This window comes from Euleptes europaea, chromosome 13, assembly GCF_029931775.1.
Source record: "Euleptes europaea isolate rEulEur1 chromosome 13, rEulEur1.hap1, whole genome shotgun sequence".
NCBI lineage: Eukaryota > Metazoa > Chordata > Lepidosauria > Squamata > Sphaerodactylidae > Euleptes > Euleptes europaea.
Genome location: NC_079324.1, coordinates 39,223,381 through 39,238,667, shown reverse-complemented (window position 1 = coordinate 39,238,667; position 15,287 = coordinate 39,223,381). Strand labels below are relative to the sequence as shown.

The window sequence follows — 15,287 nt, the reverse complement described above, 5'->3', positions numbered from 1 at the left end:
TTGGTCCCCTTTATCCTCACTTGGCAAATGGAGGGTAGCACTAGCACTAGCAATTGGCCAAATCTGAACTGTCACATTGGCTCATGTGGGGAGAGGCTAACTGCACATACATGGGTATGAGCAACGTGGAGCTTTCCCCATAGCTTCTACAGGCCTAACTACTTTACAGAAGCCTGCGTTGTCCTAGGTAAGCTCCTGTCTGAGGGCTGGCAAGTGTGGCAGCACCTGGGCTAAATCAACTGCCCAGGCCAAAGCAGCATTCATGCGGATGTGATGCCTGACATAATCTCCAGCCCTTCCTCCACCAAAGGGCAGAGAAGATCTCTCTCTCTCTTCCTCATCCACTCACACAGTCCATTCAGAAGACCACTGCAAAATGGAGACTTTAGCCTACATGCCGGGTGTCTTCTTTGTGGCGGGGAAGCACCAAGGGAGTGGGAACAGCCTCCTATTTACCCCTTGGCAGGCCAGTGTAAACAACCAGCAGGCCCGGTGGCTACAAATACTGTGTGGCAAGTTATTCTTGGATGGTGGTCTTCTAGAGAGCCAGCATGGTGTAGTGATTAAGGTGCTGGACTAGGATCTGTGAAAACCAGGTTTGAATCCCCACTGTGCCATGGAAACTTGCTGGGTGACCTTGGGCTGGTCACACACTCTCAGCCTTGACCCTGGCAAGTATTTGAACAGGAGAGCTCTAGGGTTGCCAGATCCCTCTTCACCACCGGTGGGAGTTTTGTGGGGCGGAGCCTGAGGGCAGGGTTTGGGGAGGGGAGGGACTTCAATGCCATAGAGTCCAGTTGCCAAAGCGGCCATTTTCTCCAGGTGAATTGATCTCTGTTGGCTGGAGATCAGCTGTAATAGCCGGAGATCTCCAGCTAGTACCTGGAGGTTGGCAACCCTAAGTCCAACCAGGAGCACGACCCGGAAGCAGGCAAAGGCAAATCACCTCTGAGCATCTCTTGCTTCGAAAACCCTACAGGGCCGCTATAAGTCAGCTGTGACTTGATGGCAACGACAGACAGACAGATAGACAGATGTGATCCTCTCTCCTGGCAGATGATCGTAGCCACGACAAAACGATCCCAAAGCGGGTCAGCTCTCTCAGATCAGCCTTACTAAGGGCGCTTTCACACATCCTGAATAATGCACTTTCAATCCACTTTCAATGCACTTTAAGGATCGTTTGCAAGTGATTTTGCCATTTCACACAGTAAAATCCATCTGCAAAGTGCACTGAAAGTGCATTATTCGGCATGTGTGAAAGCGCCCCTGGTCGGCTGAGCAACGCCTCCTCCTCCACGTGGTTGGGCGGCCTTCTTTGTTTATCCGGCGGGCTGGGGGGTTTGAACTTCGTCCGCCCAGCCCACGGAGGCGGGCCCGAATCACAGCCGGAGCCGCCGCCTCCTCCTCGGCCGGGAGCGGAGAAGTTCTGGATCGCCTCTGGATGCCGCCAGCATGGCCCAGGCAGCCCCCAGCCAGCCGTACTGCCGATCCGACAGCAGCGACTCGGCGGCCCACATGCTGGCCGACGGGCCGCGGGCCGAGAAGTACCGTCGGAAGAAGCGCTGCAGCCCGGTCTGGCTGGCCGTGGCCGCCATGGGCATCCTGGCCCTGCAGATCGCCTCCAGCACCGGCCTCTTTGTCTACTTCACGATGTCCATCTCCAAGGTGAGGGGAGCGGGGAGCGCATTTTCTGGCCCGCCGGCTGCAAAGCCCTTCAGCCGGAGGGGGCCCAAGCCCCCCTCCCTCGCCGACTGGTTGGAAAGTCCGACGGCAGAGCCTTTGGCCCCCTGGCCACCTCGGCGCTGCAGACGCGGGGTCGGGTTTGGGTTGGCGGGTCTGGGAGTGCCTTTCTCGGGCAAAAGGCCACGAGAGTTCGGTCCGCCGGCGTCTAAACCCCCCTCCCCTCCCCGCTTTAGTCCCATCTGGAGTCGGAGTGGCTTCTCTCCAAACGAGCCCTCTTTTGCTCGCGGGAGAAGCCCTCGGTTTCGGCAGCGAGACGCGCTTTCAAGTAACTCTGTTGGAAACCGCAGCCCGGGTAGTACGAGTCAAAGCACGCTTCCTCCAAAGCCAGGCCATTTCGGCACGGGAAGTTTTGCCTCGGGTTTGCCGCTCTCCAGATGCCCATTTCCCCCATCCAAATGCTCAGAACTCGGTATGGGGGCTTATTTTGCAGCTTTGAGAATTTGGACGGGGGAAAGGTGCATCTCTCTGTGTGTGTAAAGTGCCGTCAAGTCGCAGCCGACTTCAGGCGACCCCTTTTGGGGTTTTCATGGCAAGAGGCTAACAGAGGTGGTTTGCCAGTGCCTTCCTCTGCATAGAGACCCTGGACTTCTTTGGTGGCTCCCATCCAAATACTAACCAGCGCTGACCCTGCTTAGCTTCTGAGATCTGACGAGATCAGGCTAGCCTGGGCCACCCAGGTCAGGGCAACGCGCACCTAGAGAGTGGTCACTCCAAAGCAAAACCTCCCGTGCATAAATGGCCTCAGTCCCGCGGCGGTCAATGGGACTTGCTCCTTAGCAGGCGCGTTTGAGATGAACAGCACGCCCAAGTTGCTAGCCCTCAGCACTCTTGCAGGCGGCCCTTGAATTGGCGTCTCTTCAGAAACTGGCGTGAAGAGCCAGCCCCCCTCTCCAGTTCTTCGGGTTGGCTGCCCAGAGGCCGTCCTTGCGCCGCCGGGAAGGAGCCGAGGGTGCGTAAGGGGAGGGGGGGGCGGCAGTTTGCAAACCTGCGATTGCCGAGCCGAAGTTCTAAAGAGCCAGCTATGCACGGGAGGTTTCGCCTTGAATTTGCCACCCTAGATGCACATTTTCTCCATCCGAATTCTCCAAACTCAACAATGAGCCCCCATTCAGAGTTCTGAGAATGTGGATGGGGGAAATGTGCATCTCGAGAGCGGCAGACCCAAGGCAAAACCTTCCCCCCCCCCCGTGCATAACTGGCACTTCAATGCAGGCGCGCCCTCGGGGATGGGGACAGGGGCTTAAAGCCTCTCTTCTACGTTTTTCCGACCTGAAACGGACCCGGCCGCTGTTGGGCTAAATTCCTGTTGAGGTTGTTTGGAGCGGCAGAGATCAGGAATTGGGGGGGGGGATGCTTCGAGCCAGAGCTCCTCTCCCCCCTCCAGTCACGCTTTCCAAGTATTTTGACGGGCTGCACCAGGATGGCCGCGCTGACCTGAGCAGCAGAGGGATAAACAGCCCTGCGGGAAAGTGAAACCAGATTGCTGCCCTTCCCACAGCTCCCATCTCTTCCCCCCCCCTTCCTTGGAGGAAAAGCAACAATGAAAAAGGGTTGGTTGTCCTGGCCCAAGACCGGGATTTGGTTGCGAGCCTGGCTCTGGAGGGTTTGTGGCTGCCTCAGATTAGGAGCTTGCAGTTTTTACAGACGGGCTCCTTCATTTGCAAAGATAAACCAAAGGCAGGTTCGCGCTCCTTGCACGTTTAAGGCCTGAGTAAACATCAAGGACTTCGATGTTTTGAAATCTTCAGGTTTCCGATTGCCGGAGATACCACGGAGGGTGATTTTCCAAGGTCTGCAGTAGAAACTGCCAGTCCAGTTTATACCTAACTTGCTGAGCGAGAAAGTGCCCTCAACTCAAGATACACAGACTTCCACAAGTGTTGGTGTGGCTTATCCAAAACACAGAACACACTAAATAAAGCATGTGTGTGAGAAAGAAAATCAGTTTAGTATTGCATTTGCTCTATGTTTAGGGTTACCAGCGCCAGGTTGGACAATACCTGGAGATTTGGGGGTGGAGCCTCAGGAGGGGAGAGTTTGGGGAGGGGAGACCCTTCAATGGGGTATACTGGCATAGAGTCCACCTTCCAAAGCAGCCATTCCCTCCAGGTGAACTGATCTCTGTCATCTGCAGACCAGTTGTGGTCCCAGGAGATCTCCAGCCACCACCTGGAGGTTGACAACCCTACCTATGTTGTGCAACAGTAGCTGTTTTTAATTCCACCCCTCCCCTTGGGGAAATGTGGAGGCACAGTTCTTTAGCTAGGCTGCTCTTTGTAGAAATTCCCTCAGTCTGCTGTGATGGCAAAGGGGCTTTGGGCATCTTTCAGAAGGGCCCCAAAACCACTATAGCAAGTCACATGTGTATAATTTTTTCCATTCCCCACATCTGCCATTTGACAGTAAAATCTGTATTTACATGTAACAAACCTGGCTGTCTTTTGCATTTTGTCTGGGCATTAACAACATTCACATACAGGTGCAAGAAAGATATGGGAAGCTCAAAGTTGCTGTGGCCTTCCCCTCTCCCCTTGGCCTGGCTTTTGAGAGGTTGGGAGAAGACTGGAATCTTCTCCCAACCCCTCAAAAGTCGAATGGGATCTTTCACAGTTGCATTTTGGGATGGGATGGACATCAGATAACATAAATACATTTTTGGTTCCTATCAAAATTTAGAAGGAAAAGACTACAAGTTACAGCAGAATGGATGCATGCAAGATGGGCTGTGTTCTGAAGCTAATATATCTCATTTCTGGGGTGGGGGAAGAGTTCTCATGAATCTTGAACCCTTTACTGATGTCATAGTGTATGGGGGAGATCAAACCTTCCTTTCTGGAAGTGCAGGAAGAGAACTGTTTTTCATCAGTCAACAGGTTGTATTCAGGAGGGTTGGAGTGGGACAGATTCTTGGACAGGAGGAAGCCACTGTAGACTAAGTGGATAAGGGTACCCAAGAATGTCTAGACAAGCTGATAAGAGTGTGAGTAACATTCTGCAAACACTGATCAGTAACTTCTGATGGCAAAGGTGGGGACCAGCATCAGAACAGATATTAAGCAGTCTCAGTGAAATGGGGATGTTACAACCAGGGGCTCCTGGAAGACTGTTGGGTTGAGCTGGGGTTCAAACACTACTGACCATCAGTTCAAGTGAAACAAAGCCAGAGTGTGCAGTCCTGTCCCCCCAGGAAAGGTTGCGGCTGTTCAAATGCATCCTAACAGAAAAGGCTTTTGAATGAGAGAGGCCCAGGTTGCATGTGGGGGAGATTTGATGTGAAGAAGCTGCAGCAGGTGAGATATTGGTGAAGGAAAGTGTCCGGCATCTTCAGCCATGGCCTGCTTTGCATGTGGATCTTTTGTACAATAATTAACCACAGTGGGGAAAAGCATTTCCTTGTAGCTTCTTAGAAGTGACCCTTACAGTTTTTTATACACATTTGGCAACCTGCCACTCAACCCTAGGATACAGAAAACGCTGTCTGTTTAGTTTCCTCCGTGCCTGTGGGGGGTGTAAATATTGCCCCCCTTTTCTAAAGGACTGGTACTTGTCTGTCTTTAATACCACCACACCAGGCTGAAATTCACAGGGGAAGTTTTTGCTAACATAGAAAAGTCGTGACTAGTAGAGCTTCCCCTGTTGACCTCTGCCAGTTACCCAGCCGCTGGAAACACAAAGCCTCCATCCATAAAACACAGCAGCCGCACTGGGGCCTGGTGTCTCCAAAAGCCAGTGGGTGATAACAGAGAGGTCCTTCAGTGCAGAATTGCTGCAACTATTTGGTAGAAGACGAAAAAGAAGAGTTGGTTTTTATATGCCAACTTTCTCTACCACTTAAGGAAGAATCAAACCGGCTTACAAGCCCCTCCCCCTCCCCACTATAGACACCCTGCGAGGTAGGTGAGGCAGAGAGAGTTCTAAGAGAGCTGTGACCAGGGTCACCCAGCTGGCTTCATGTGCAGGAGTGGGAAAACAAATCCAGATTAGTGTCCGCCGCTCATGTGGAGGAGTGGGGAATCAAACCCGGTTCTCCAGATTAGAGTCCACCACTCCAAACCACTGCTCTTTATCACTACACCATGCTGTTAGCTTATACTCTCATCCAACAAAGAATTAGAGAAGACAGGGTTATAAGTGGCAGTTGTTCCCAATGAGGTCATGGCAGATGCTGGGCCTGCTGGCACCGAGCACCCCACAAGACATGCATGACGCATGTAAGCAAGGTTCAGGAATATACAAATCCAATGCCTCTGTGACTGACATAATGCCTTTTTTACTAAGCGATAGGGACCCCAAGGCTACATTGTCAGTGGCAAGATTTGTTTCAGTCCTTATATCCCTCCAACACTAGATATATGCTGCTCAAGATCAATTGATCAAGGAGCTTCTAAGGGATAAAAGGAAAGGAAAGCAAGGTTCAGGGTTCCTGAAGTAAGCCAGTCGGCTCCCTGTGCCAGCAGCCTCCACCGTCTCCTTATCAGGCAGTGCCACAAGAGTGGCAACTCCGCGGCGATAAGAGTCTGGCTCTTGTAATTCTTGGAGAAGGTCAGTAAACAGGTGTGTGTTTTGTTGCTGGAGAAGGATGGGAGTGGCCGTCACAGTTCCCCGAACTAAACTCAGAGGCTTAATTTGGGTTTCATTTTCCCCTCAGCTGCAGTCTCAAGTTTCCAACGTTGCGTGCAGGAAAGGAAGGAAGGGAAGTACCCTCCGGCTCAAGAGGAGCCTGTTGCAGGCTGGGATGTTGCTCAGAAGAGCGACTGTTACTAACTTTGCTGCCTTTTCAAAGCTGAACGTTGGTGTGCTCACACATTGCTCCTTAGTTGCTGTTTCTGCCATTACGTCTTGCATGTGGAATTGACCACTGCCAATCAAACAGCTCAAACACAGTTTTTCGTTTAAATGGGAGGCTTGATCACACAAGGCTGAGCAAGGCTGTCAAAGATAGGACATTCTGGAGGACATTAATTCATAGGGTCACCGTGAGTTGGAAGTGACTTGACGGCACTTAACACACACACACACACAGATCACACATCTATATGGTGATGGCTAAATGGAATCTCCTTGTGTAGATATAGTATACTAATACCAGTTGGTGGGTGTAATATCAAAGAGGGCTGTTGTGTTCATTTTTTGCTTGCTGCTTTCCTAGAAGCACCTTGTTTGCAAGATACAAGACCTTTAGTCTGATTCTGCAGGATTCCTTGTGTGTGATTCAGGCCTGAGATCCAGGGGAGGGGGAGGTCAAATCAAGCAGGTGGTGTTACCTCGATCACCTATGTAGTATTTAGTTCTTTCTACTAATTATCCTAACAATAACTTGCTCCCTTGTCTTTGGTGCACTGCCTGATGCACTAGCTTAGATCCTGCAGCTGCTAAAAGCACAGGATCTCTGTTAGGAAAAAGGTGACAATCCCATTGGCGTGTGACGAGCTCTGGGGAAGAAAGTGCTACCCCCTCATCCTTCTGTACACACCCTGCCTATTCTCTTTCTGGATCTTTGACCATGAACTATGAGCATGTGCCTGTGTGTGCTGCCTGCATGGGGCTGAAGAGAAAGGCAAGCAGAAATTCTCTGTAAACATCTTGCCACCTCCCAGGGAGTTAATGAAGATTAGCATTGGTCAGAGAATCTCAAGGGAGGGAGCATAGTGAGTATCTGTGATGTGACACATGTAAGGTCAGAAGAAAGTGCCATAAAGGTTGAAATTGTGTACATAGTTCTTGATAGGCGGTTTAAAAGGAAAGAATATGGACTGGGAGGGGGGAAAGTATGTGAAATGCAGTGAGCAAGTAGCAGAACGAGAGAGGAGTGAAGTGTTCTGATTGGATGAGATGATGTAATTGAGGTGGGAGGTGTGTGTGTGTGTGTAAAGTGCCGTCAAGTCGCAGCCGACTTATGGCGACCCCTTTTTGGGGTGTTCATGGCAAGAGACTAACAGAGGTGGTTTGCCAGTGCCTTCCTCTGCACAGCAACCCTGGACTTCCTTGGTGGTCTCCCATCCAAATACTAACCAGGGCTGACCCTGCTTAGCTTCTGAGATCTGATGAGATCAGGCTAGCCTGGGCGATACAGGGAAGTTAAGAAAGAAAGTTCATTTTTTGTTCTTTTTCGGTAGAGCTAGGTTAGATAAGTACCTTGAGCCTGATGGCCCCAATTAGCCTAATCTCATCAGATCACAGAAGCTAAGCAGGGTGGGCTCTGGCTAGTACTTGGATGGGAGACCAGCAAGGAAGTCCAGGGTCTCTCTGTGCGGGTGATGGCAAACCACCTCTAACCATCTCTTGCCTTGAAACCCCTGGGGAGTCACCGTAAGTTGGCTATGACTTGACAGCACTTTATACACACAGGTTAGATAGGTAGCATTTTCATAAAGTGAGTCAGTAATGGAAGATCTTAGGGATAGGATTAGAAAAGGTTAGGTTTATTGTACACTTTGAACTTCGTGTTTCTTAAAATTAAGTTTGTTCTTACTGGTTTTATTTTATAAACACAATATCCTCAGTAGTTCTGTGTCCTCAACAGTTCTGCAGAAACCTAAGATTAATGGTTTCAGGAGCAATGCCCATGCTGGTCGGCCATAGTTAGCAAATGGGGATTTAAGTGAATGTGGGTCCAGTGTGATCTGCTGGCATCATAGCTGGTGGGAACTGAAAGAGGCCAGGAAACAGATGGCACTTCAGTGAGGGAAATGTCATAGTGTCCTGGTAGGAAGCATCTCAGAGACCAGGAAGACCTATATTAAAAGATGGCCGGCATCTTGCTGTCCCCCCCAGGTGGTTGGAGACAGCTCATCTGCAGTGAGTGGAGACCGTCTCATTCAGCCTTAGTCAGGTCTTAGCAGTGTCTGCAGGGAAACGATGTGCTGACTCAGCCTCACCAGTAGCCTGCAGGCATGTCTGTGGCCCAGCTCTGGCAGGCTCTCTCTCTCGTGCACACTCCTGTTTTTAAACACAAATGTACACACACACACAGAGTTCATTTCACAATGCCTGACCCAGTTCCTCGGGGATCACTGAAGCAATGGGCTGGATGCCCAGTTTAACCACAGTGAGTCACTGCATTGCTGCTCCGTGCTCAGCAGATACAGACTTGCTCCCTCTGGGTCTTTGTTGCCTCCATTTGGTTGGCAAAAACAACTGCCCTCTTGCCACCTCTAGCTTCCTGCTGGCATGTGGGGGAGACATTCCTGAAAGGGGGACAGGAGGAGATACAGCCTCATCTCTGGGATGTATTTTCTGCTTTAGAAACACGCGGCTGGGGCAGCGGGCCTCGTACTGCTCTATTTAACCCCTTGGCTAACCTCCAGCTGGTCAGGCCAGAGGCCACAGCTGTTGCTGTCTGTACTTAGCTTACAGCCAGCTGTAAGGCAGAGATATACAATGGGTTGCAGGCAGTATATTCGCATACACGTTTGTTCATTAATTTACAAAAGGCAGAACTGAAAAATCTTAGCTAACTCTCTGACAAAGTAATTGCCTCCAGGCAGGAAATTGCTCAATGCTTGTGCATAAGGAGATGATCACCTGTGTAAAAGTGCTGTGTATAGAAAGATAGGCACCATTTTTACCCAGCAGAGGCTTCAACTGAGGATACAGTGAGAGGCTGCAGGCTCTCTCCCATCAATAGGCAGGCATTTTGCCCCCTGTCTCCATCTCCCTCCCTAACAGACCCCTTCTTCCTCCTTGCTCAGCTCAAAGCCCAGGCCCAAGGCAGCTCTGAGGAGGGGCATTGCCTCTTGCTCCTCAGCCGAATGCAGGAACTCTCAGACCTGGATGAGTTGATCGGCAACCAGTCGTGCCTCAAGCTGGCCAGCAACATCAAGACCTACATCGCCATGGTGAGCCTCAGGTGGGGGAGATGGTTGGGAATATAGCAATATGGGGGGGCAGGGAGGGCCAGGTTGAGCTCTTTAGTTGCTTCTCTATCCCCTCCTTCTGGTAAATTAATCTCAGCGTTCTCAAAATAGTTGCCAGAGTTCAGGGTTACCACATTTGGGTGTTGACCAGGGCATAAGAACAGCCCCTGATAATGATGGGGGGGTTTCAGGTAGCCGGCTCAAGGTTGACTCAGCCTTCCATCCTTCCAAGGTGGGTAAAATGAGTACCCAGCTTGCTGGGGGTAAAGGAAAGATGACTGGGGAAGGCACTGGCAAACCACCCCATAAACATAGTCTGCCTAGTAAACGTCGGGATGTGACGTCACCCCATGGGTCAGGAATGACCCAGTGTTTGCACAGGGGGACTACCTTTACCTTTAGGGTTGCCAAGTCCAGGTCAGAAAATTCCTGAAGATTTGAAGGTGGGGCCTAAAGAGGGTAAAGTTTGGAGAGAGGATGGATCTCGGGGTTTAATGCCATAAAACGCACCCTCCAAAGCAGCCATTTTCTCAGAGGGAACTGATCTCTGTCACCTAGAGATGAGTCGTAATTCCTGGAGATCTCCAGGTCCCACCTGGAGGTGAGCAACCCTGTAGGGGAGAAGGCATCACAGATTTGGCCAAAAGCATATGCTGCCATCTGAAATAAACCCTGCCCCAACTCAATCTCATTTTTGTCTCAAAATCCAGTTAAAATCAGGCGACCTGCGTTCTCCCTGCCAGTCAAGTAAATCAATTGGGATTACCAGAACTAAAGAAACATTCTCTGAGCTTGTCTTTCCTTCCCTTTCTTCTAGGTGACAGAGAACGTTATTCGTAAGAGTGCTCAGACTGGTGAGTCAAAACAGGGACGGTTGGGCAGGATGGCTCTATGGGTTAAATAATTCATTGCAGAAATCAACTAATAGGTGCAAACTGGGTTCAAAGGAAATTTGGGCAAAAGCGTCTGTTTCCATAACATGGGTAGGCAAGGACGCTTGGACAAACCTAGGATTGGCTGCACCACAGCTGGTGGGGTGGGGAGAGAGAGTTCTTCCACCATGTCTTGGAATGGGTTCCCCCCCATCTGTTCCTCTTTGATCCTCTTGCCTAAATTTTCAAACACAAAAGCCAGTAGTGACCAGCACATTCCGTCCCTCCTCCCTCTAATCCAAGGGTGGGGAACTTTTTTTCTGCCAAAGGCCATTTAGATATTTATAACATCATTCGCGGGCCATACAAAATTATCAACTTAAAAATTAGTCTGCTATATTTGGTGAAACATTTAGCCAAGAGGAACGACCGGAGACGGCTCCAAGTGTCTGCCATGTAGAGCGACTTGGCTTTTGAGCAGATCGCCAGTCTTAGATCCTTCTGAGCTAGAGATCTGCCAGGACCCACGTAGGGCCAGACAAAATGCTTTCGTGGGCCTTACACGGCCCCCGGGCCTGACATTCCCCACCCCGCTCTAATCAAGCTATGATTGGCCGGAGCAGTTTGAGAAAGCGATGCTTCCATTTGCTTCTAGGAAAACCACACCCTGACCCCAAAGGCACCGAGTCCCCAGTAGCAAGAGGATTAAGGAAGGCTGGCTTCTCTTAGGGGTGGGGATTTGGTACCAGGGACAAATCCTCATTCCTCCGACAACACTTGAACTACCCCACCCCCCCATAACCCGTTTCCCTTAACTTCTGACACACACAGGTTGACAACTGTCTCTCTTTTGCTGCAGATACCTCCCAAAAGCCCACCAACTCTTCCGGCAGGCAGCTGGTGATCAGGCAGCCGGGCAGCAAACCTTCAGCACACCTCACGCTCAGAGGGTGGAACCCATCCCAGGCAGGTGAGTGATAATTTAAAGCCAAAGGGAGGGTAGTCTGAGGGGTCAAGTGGAGCCCATGAGCCCACATCACTGTAGACCTCAGTCATGCACGTCTGTTATTGTTGGAGATTTCCTCCATGTGAGTTCATTTACAGGCTCTCACATTGCCCTAGCAGAGCCCCTGCTTGAGCATCATAGAGGCTCCCTGGCTTTGGCACACTTGTCGAGGTCAGACTCTGGCCATTTATGCATGGGAAATTTTGCCTTGGATTTGCCGCTTTCTGGATGCACATTTTCCCCATCTGAATTCTTAAACCTCTGCATGAGGGTTTATTTTTGAGTTTTGAGAATTCGGATTGGGAAAATGTGCATCTAGAGAGCGGCAAATCCAAGGCAAAACCTCCCATGCATAAATTACCTCTGCCTTCTTTTGCTCTGCTGCTGCTTCTTCCACTGCTCTAAGCCAACGATGCCTTGCTGTGGGGGCAGGTCACATGAAGCTGCCTTATACTGAATCGGACCCTGGGTCCATCAAAGTCAGTATTGTCTACTCAGACCAGCAGCGGCTCTCCAGGGTCTCAGGCAGAGGTCTTTCACATCACCTACTTGCCTAGTCCCTTTAACTGGAGATGCCAAGGCTTGAACCTGGGACCTTCTGCATGCCAAGCAGAGGCTCTGCCACTGAACCACGGTCCATCCCCAACGGCTAGGAACTGTTCCAATTGTCCTGCCGGGCACACAGCTTCAAAGACCATGGCTCCGTGGCAGAGGTCAGAGGTCAGTCAATTCTAGTGTGGTTATTCTAGCACGCTACAGTTTATTCTCCTGTAGCAACTGATCAGATGCTTCTGGGAAGCTCACAAGTAGGACAGTAGGGAGGAGGTATCCTTGTCCCGCTGCTTAACTCCAGGTTTTTGCATACATCTACACTGTTACAGCTATCCTTGCAAAGGTCAGTTAATGGATCTTCTCTGTATGGGTTTGTCTGCAAGCAGCAGTGGAAATAGCAATAGCTGCCATTACTAAAGTGAAGGCACTGGGACCTTTGTCAAGATAGGAGGAGAGAGCTGGTCCTGGTTCCCTCGGAAGTTCCTAAAGACAGTCCCCTCTGTTCATGAGCAGGAGAGAGCATGCCACTTCTAGACAGCCAGCATGGTGTAGTGGTTAATATCAGTGGTTTGGAGCGGTGGCCTCTAATCTGGAGAACCAGGTTTGATTCCTCACTCCTCCACGTGAGCTGCGGACGCTAATCTGTTGATCCGGGTTGGTTTCCCCACTTCTCCACATGAAGCCAGCTGGGTGACCTTGGGCTAGTCAGAGCTTTATTAGAGCTCTCTCAGCCCTGCCTACCTCACAGGGTGTATTGTGAGGAGAGGAAGGGAAGGTGATTGTAAACCGGTTTGATTCTTCCTTTGGTAGTAGAGAAAGTCGGCATATAAAAGCCAACTCTTCTTCTTCTCCCATCTGTGCAGGGGAGCTTCCCAAGCGACCCCCACCTGGCTTCACTGCCCCATAAGCTACTCTTGCATGTAAAAGCAGATTGGGCAGAGATACCTGTCATCCATCATGCAAATGCGATCCCAGCCCTAAATGGCTGCTCAGACATTGGCTTCCCTGTGATGCCTCTCCTTATGTTTTCCTTGCAGGTAGCCCAGGGCTCTTTGGGGAGCTGCCTCAGTCCTGCCAGCTCCCAATTCCTTACTGGGCCAATAGAACCATGCATTCACACCTGCAGAACCTCTCCTACCAGGATGGCAAGCTGCAAGTGAGCCAGCCAGGAAAATACTACATCTATGCCCAGATCTACTTCCGCTACCCCACAGAAGGCATGACTTCCCAGGCCGTGGGCCATCAGCTGGTGCAGTGCATCAACCTCCAGAGCAACAATGGGCAGACCATCACACTGCTGAAAGGGGTGGGCACCAAGTGCTGGGCGCAGGATGCCACCTACGGGCTCCATGCTCTTTACCAAGGGGGCCTCTTTGACCTCAGAGCTGGCGATAGGCTCTTTGTGTCCGTCTCCACGCTGGATATCAACTACGATGAGGAAGGCAGCTATTTTGGAGCCTTCCGTCTTGATGCGTGAAGCAAGTGGAACGTCTTGCAAAACAGACTCCTGCTGGAAGTCACGAGCTGCAATGCTGGGTGGGTCATCATATGACCCTTCCGCTTAGGGGGTGAATGTATGGGCATCTGAACCAGATGCACTAGCTTAACTTAACAGACAATGCCCTGTGTCAGGGCTCCTGCTTACTGTCGCAGCCTAACTGCAGGCTCAGCATCTCATAATTTTTTCCATTGTTAGTGGCTCTCCTCAAGAGGCAAGAGCCAGGAACTGAGGCCTCTTGAGACCGAAAATCTCCCTCCCTTCTAACATGGGTGGAGAGGACCCTGAGAGCATCTTGCAATCTGTGGCTCCTGTGTCAAGAACTTCTCTTTGTTGTATGTCTGTTCACACATGGCCAAGGGAAAGGAGGCACTGCTGCCGCGCAGGCCATAGAAAGCAGGTACCTTCTGCCAAGTGGCTAGAACTGGTGAAATAAGAGGGAGCTCCAGAAGCCCCATCCACTTAACAGACGTGCAGAGGGATACGATACACTAGTCTCATGTCACTGTTTAGCTAGTAGGTTTCGAGGCAGGCTGGTGCTTGGACCGAGGGCACAGAAAAACAGCCTCCAAGAGGGCATCTGCAGGGCTTTCATGGATCACAGTGACTGTCTCTCAAGTCTTGCCTATATGTGATTTCTTTTCTACTAATCCAGACCTTGCTGGGACTATTTACTTAAAAATGTGAAACTCATCTCCCCATTGCGCTAGGATCGCTTCCTGAAGATCACCCCATTTCGGGTTGCTCACATAAGTGACCTGACAGCTCTCATGGCATTCAGACAAGAACCACGCTCCTCCGCTTGCTTCAATTAAGACAAAAAATTCACAGCGTCACTGCATTCGCCCAAATGTAGGTCAGTATGTCACCCATTCGCAGAGTCTGCGGGCATCTCGGAGACAGGGGCTAGCGTTTCACTTCCTTTCAGGAGTATATGGACCCAGGTACACCCGTTCAGAGCCAGGCCTCCTGTAGCTTCCCTGCTTTCTTCTCCCAGTGATGCTTACCTACAGGACCCTCCTTCCCCACTCTGCTAAACTGCTGGAGAGGGAAGAAACCAACCATGACTTCTTGGCAGATTAAGTAAACTCCAGAAGTCGATCCCAAAGGAAAAAACGACAGCAAGGGAGGGAGCAACCCCCCCTAATTAAGTCTTAAAGCAGGAATCCTGGAGCCTTTTGGATTTGTCCTAGGTTGCCAGTGTTTTCAAGGCCTTGCTCCTGTGTTCTTAGCAACTATGGAAATGAAGCCTTTTCCTGCTCAAGGGGAAAAAAATGTCCTGCTTGCTAAATGCTTTGTCCTGGATGCTGTTAAAAGCAGAGGGGCCAGGCCCTCCCCAAATCTAACCTCGGTTTGCCTCTGAACAAACCTGAGCCCTTTGTTCTTATAGAGGCAGCTGCCCCTACACTGCATTCTCCCCACTGTTAGATTTGCTAGGCTCCAGTAGCAGCAGAGATCTCACCATACAAGTGACCTGTATTGCGATCCCTGAACCAGATCCTTGTTCCACTGCAAGCACTGGGTGCCTATGTAAGTTTTCCTTACAGCTTGCTGTAGTGCTGAACTCAGCAGGGAGCTTTCCTAACCATTTCTGCCTGGGTCTGCCACCTTCCTGTATTCGTAGTCTCTGGCTTTCTCACATTTCACAGATGGGCCCACTTTAGTGGTGCCCACGCAAATTAAAGCCCGTAGAGGACTGTTGGTGTGATATAACATGGACTTACCCTATTTAACCGTCTTTGGCAATGAGCTGGAGC

General features: G+C 50.7%; 1 protein-coding gene across 1 annotated transcript; it reads left to right on the top strand.

Annotated features, from left to right (window-relative positions):
• The first annotated feature begins 1,440 nt into the window (after positions 1-1,440).
• Positions 1,441-13,511, top strand: LOC130486403 (tumor necrosis factor ligand superfamily member 10-like). The gene is made up of 5 exons (XM_056859668.1): positions 1,441-1,668; positions 9,438-9,584; positions 10,420-10,456; positions 11,334-11,444; positions 13,070-13,511. The coding sequence occupies exons 1-5, from the start codon at positions 1,456-1,458 to the stop codon at positions 13,507-13,509; spliced, it is 948 nt and encodes a 315-aa protein (XP_056715646.1). The 5' UTR covers positions 1,441-1,455; the 3' UTR covers positions 13,510-13,511.
• The last annotated feature ends 1,776 nt before the right edge of the window (positions 13,512-15,287 follow it).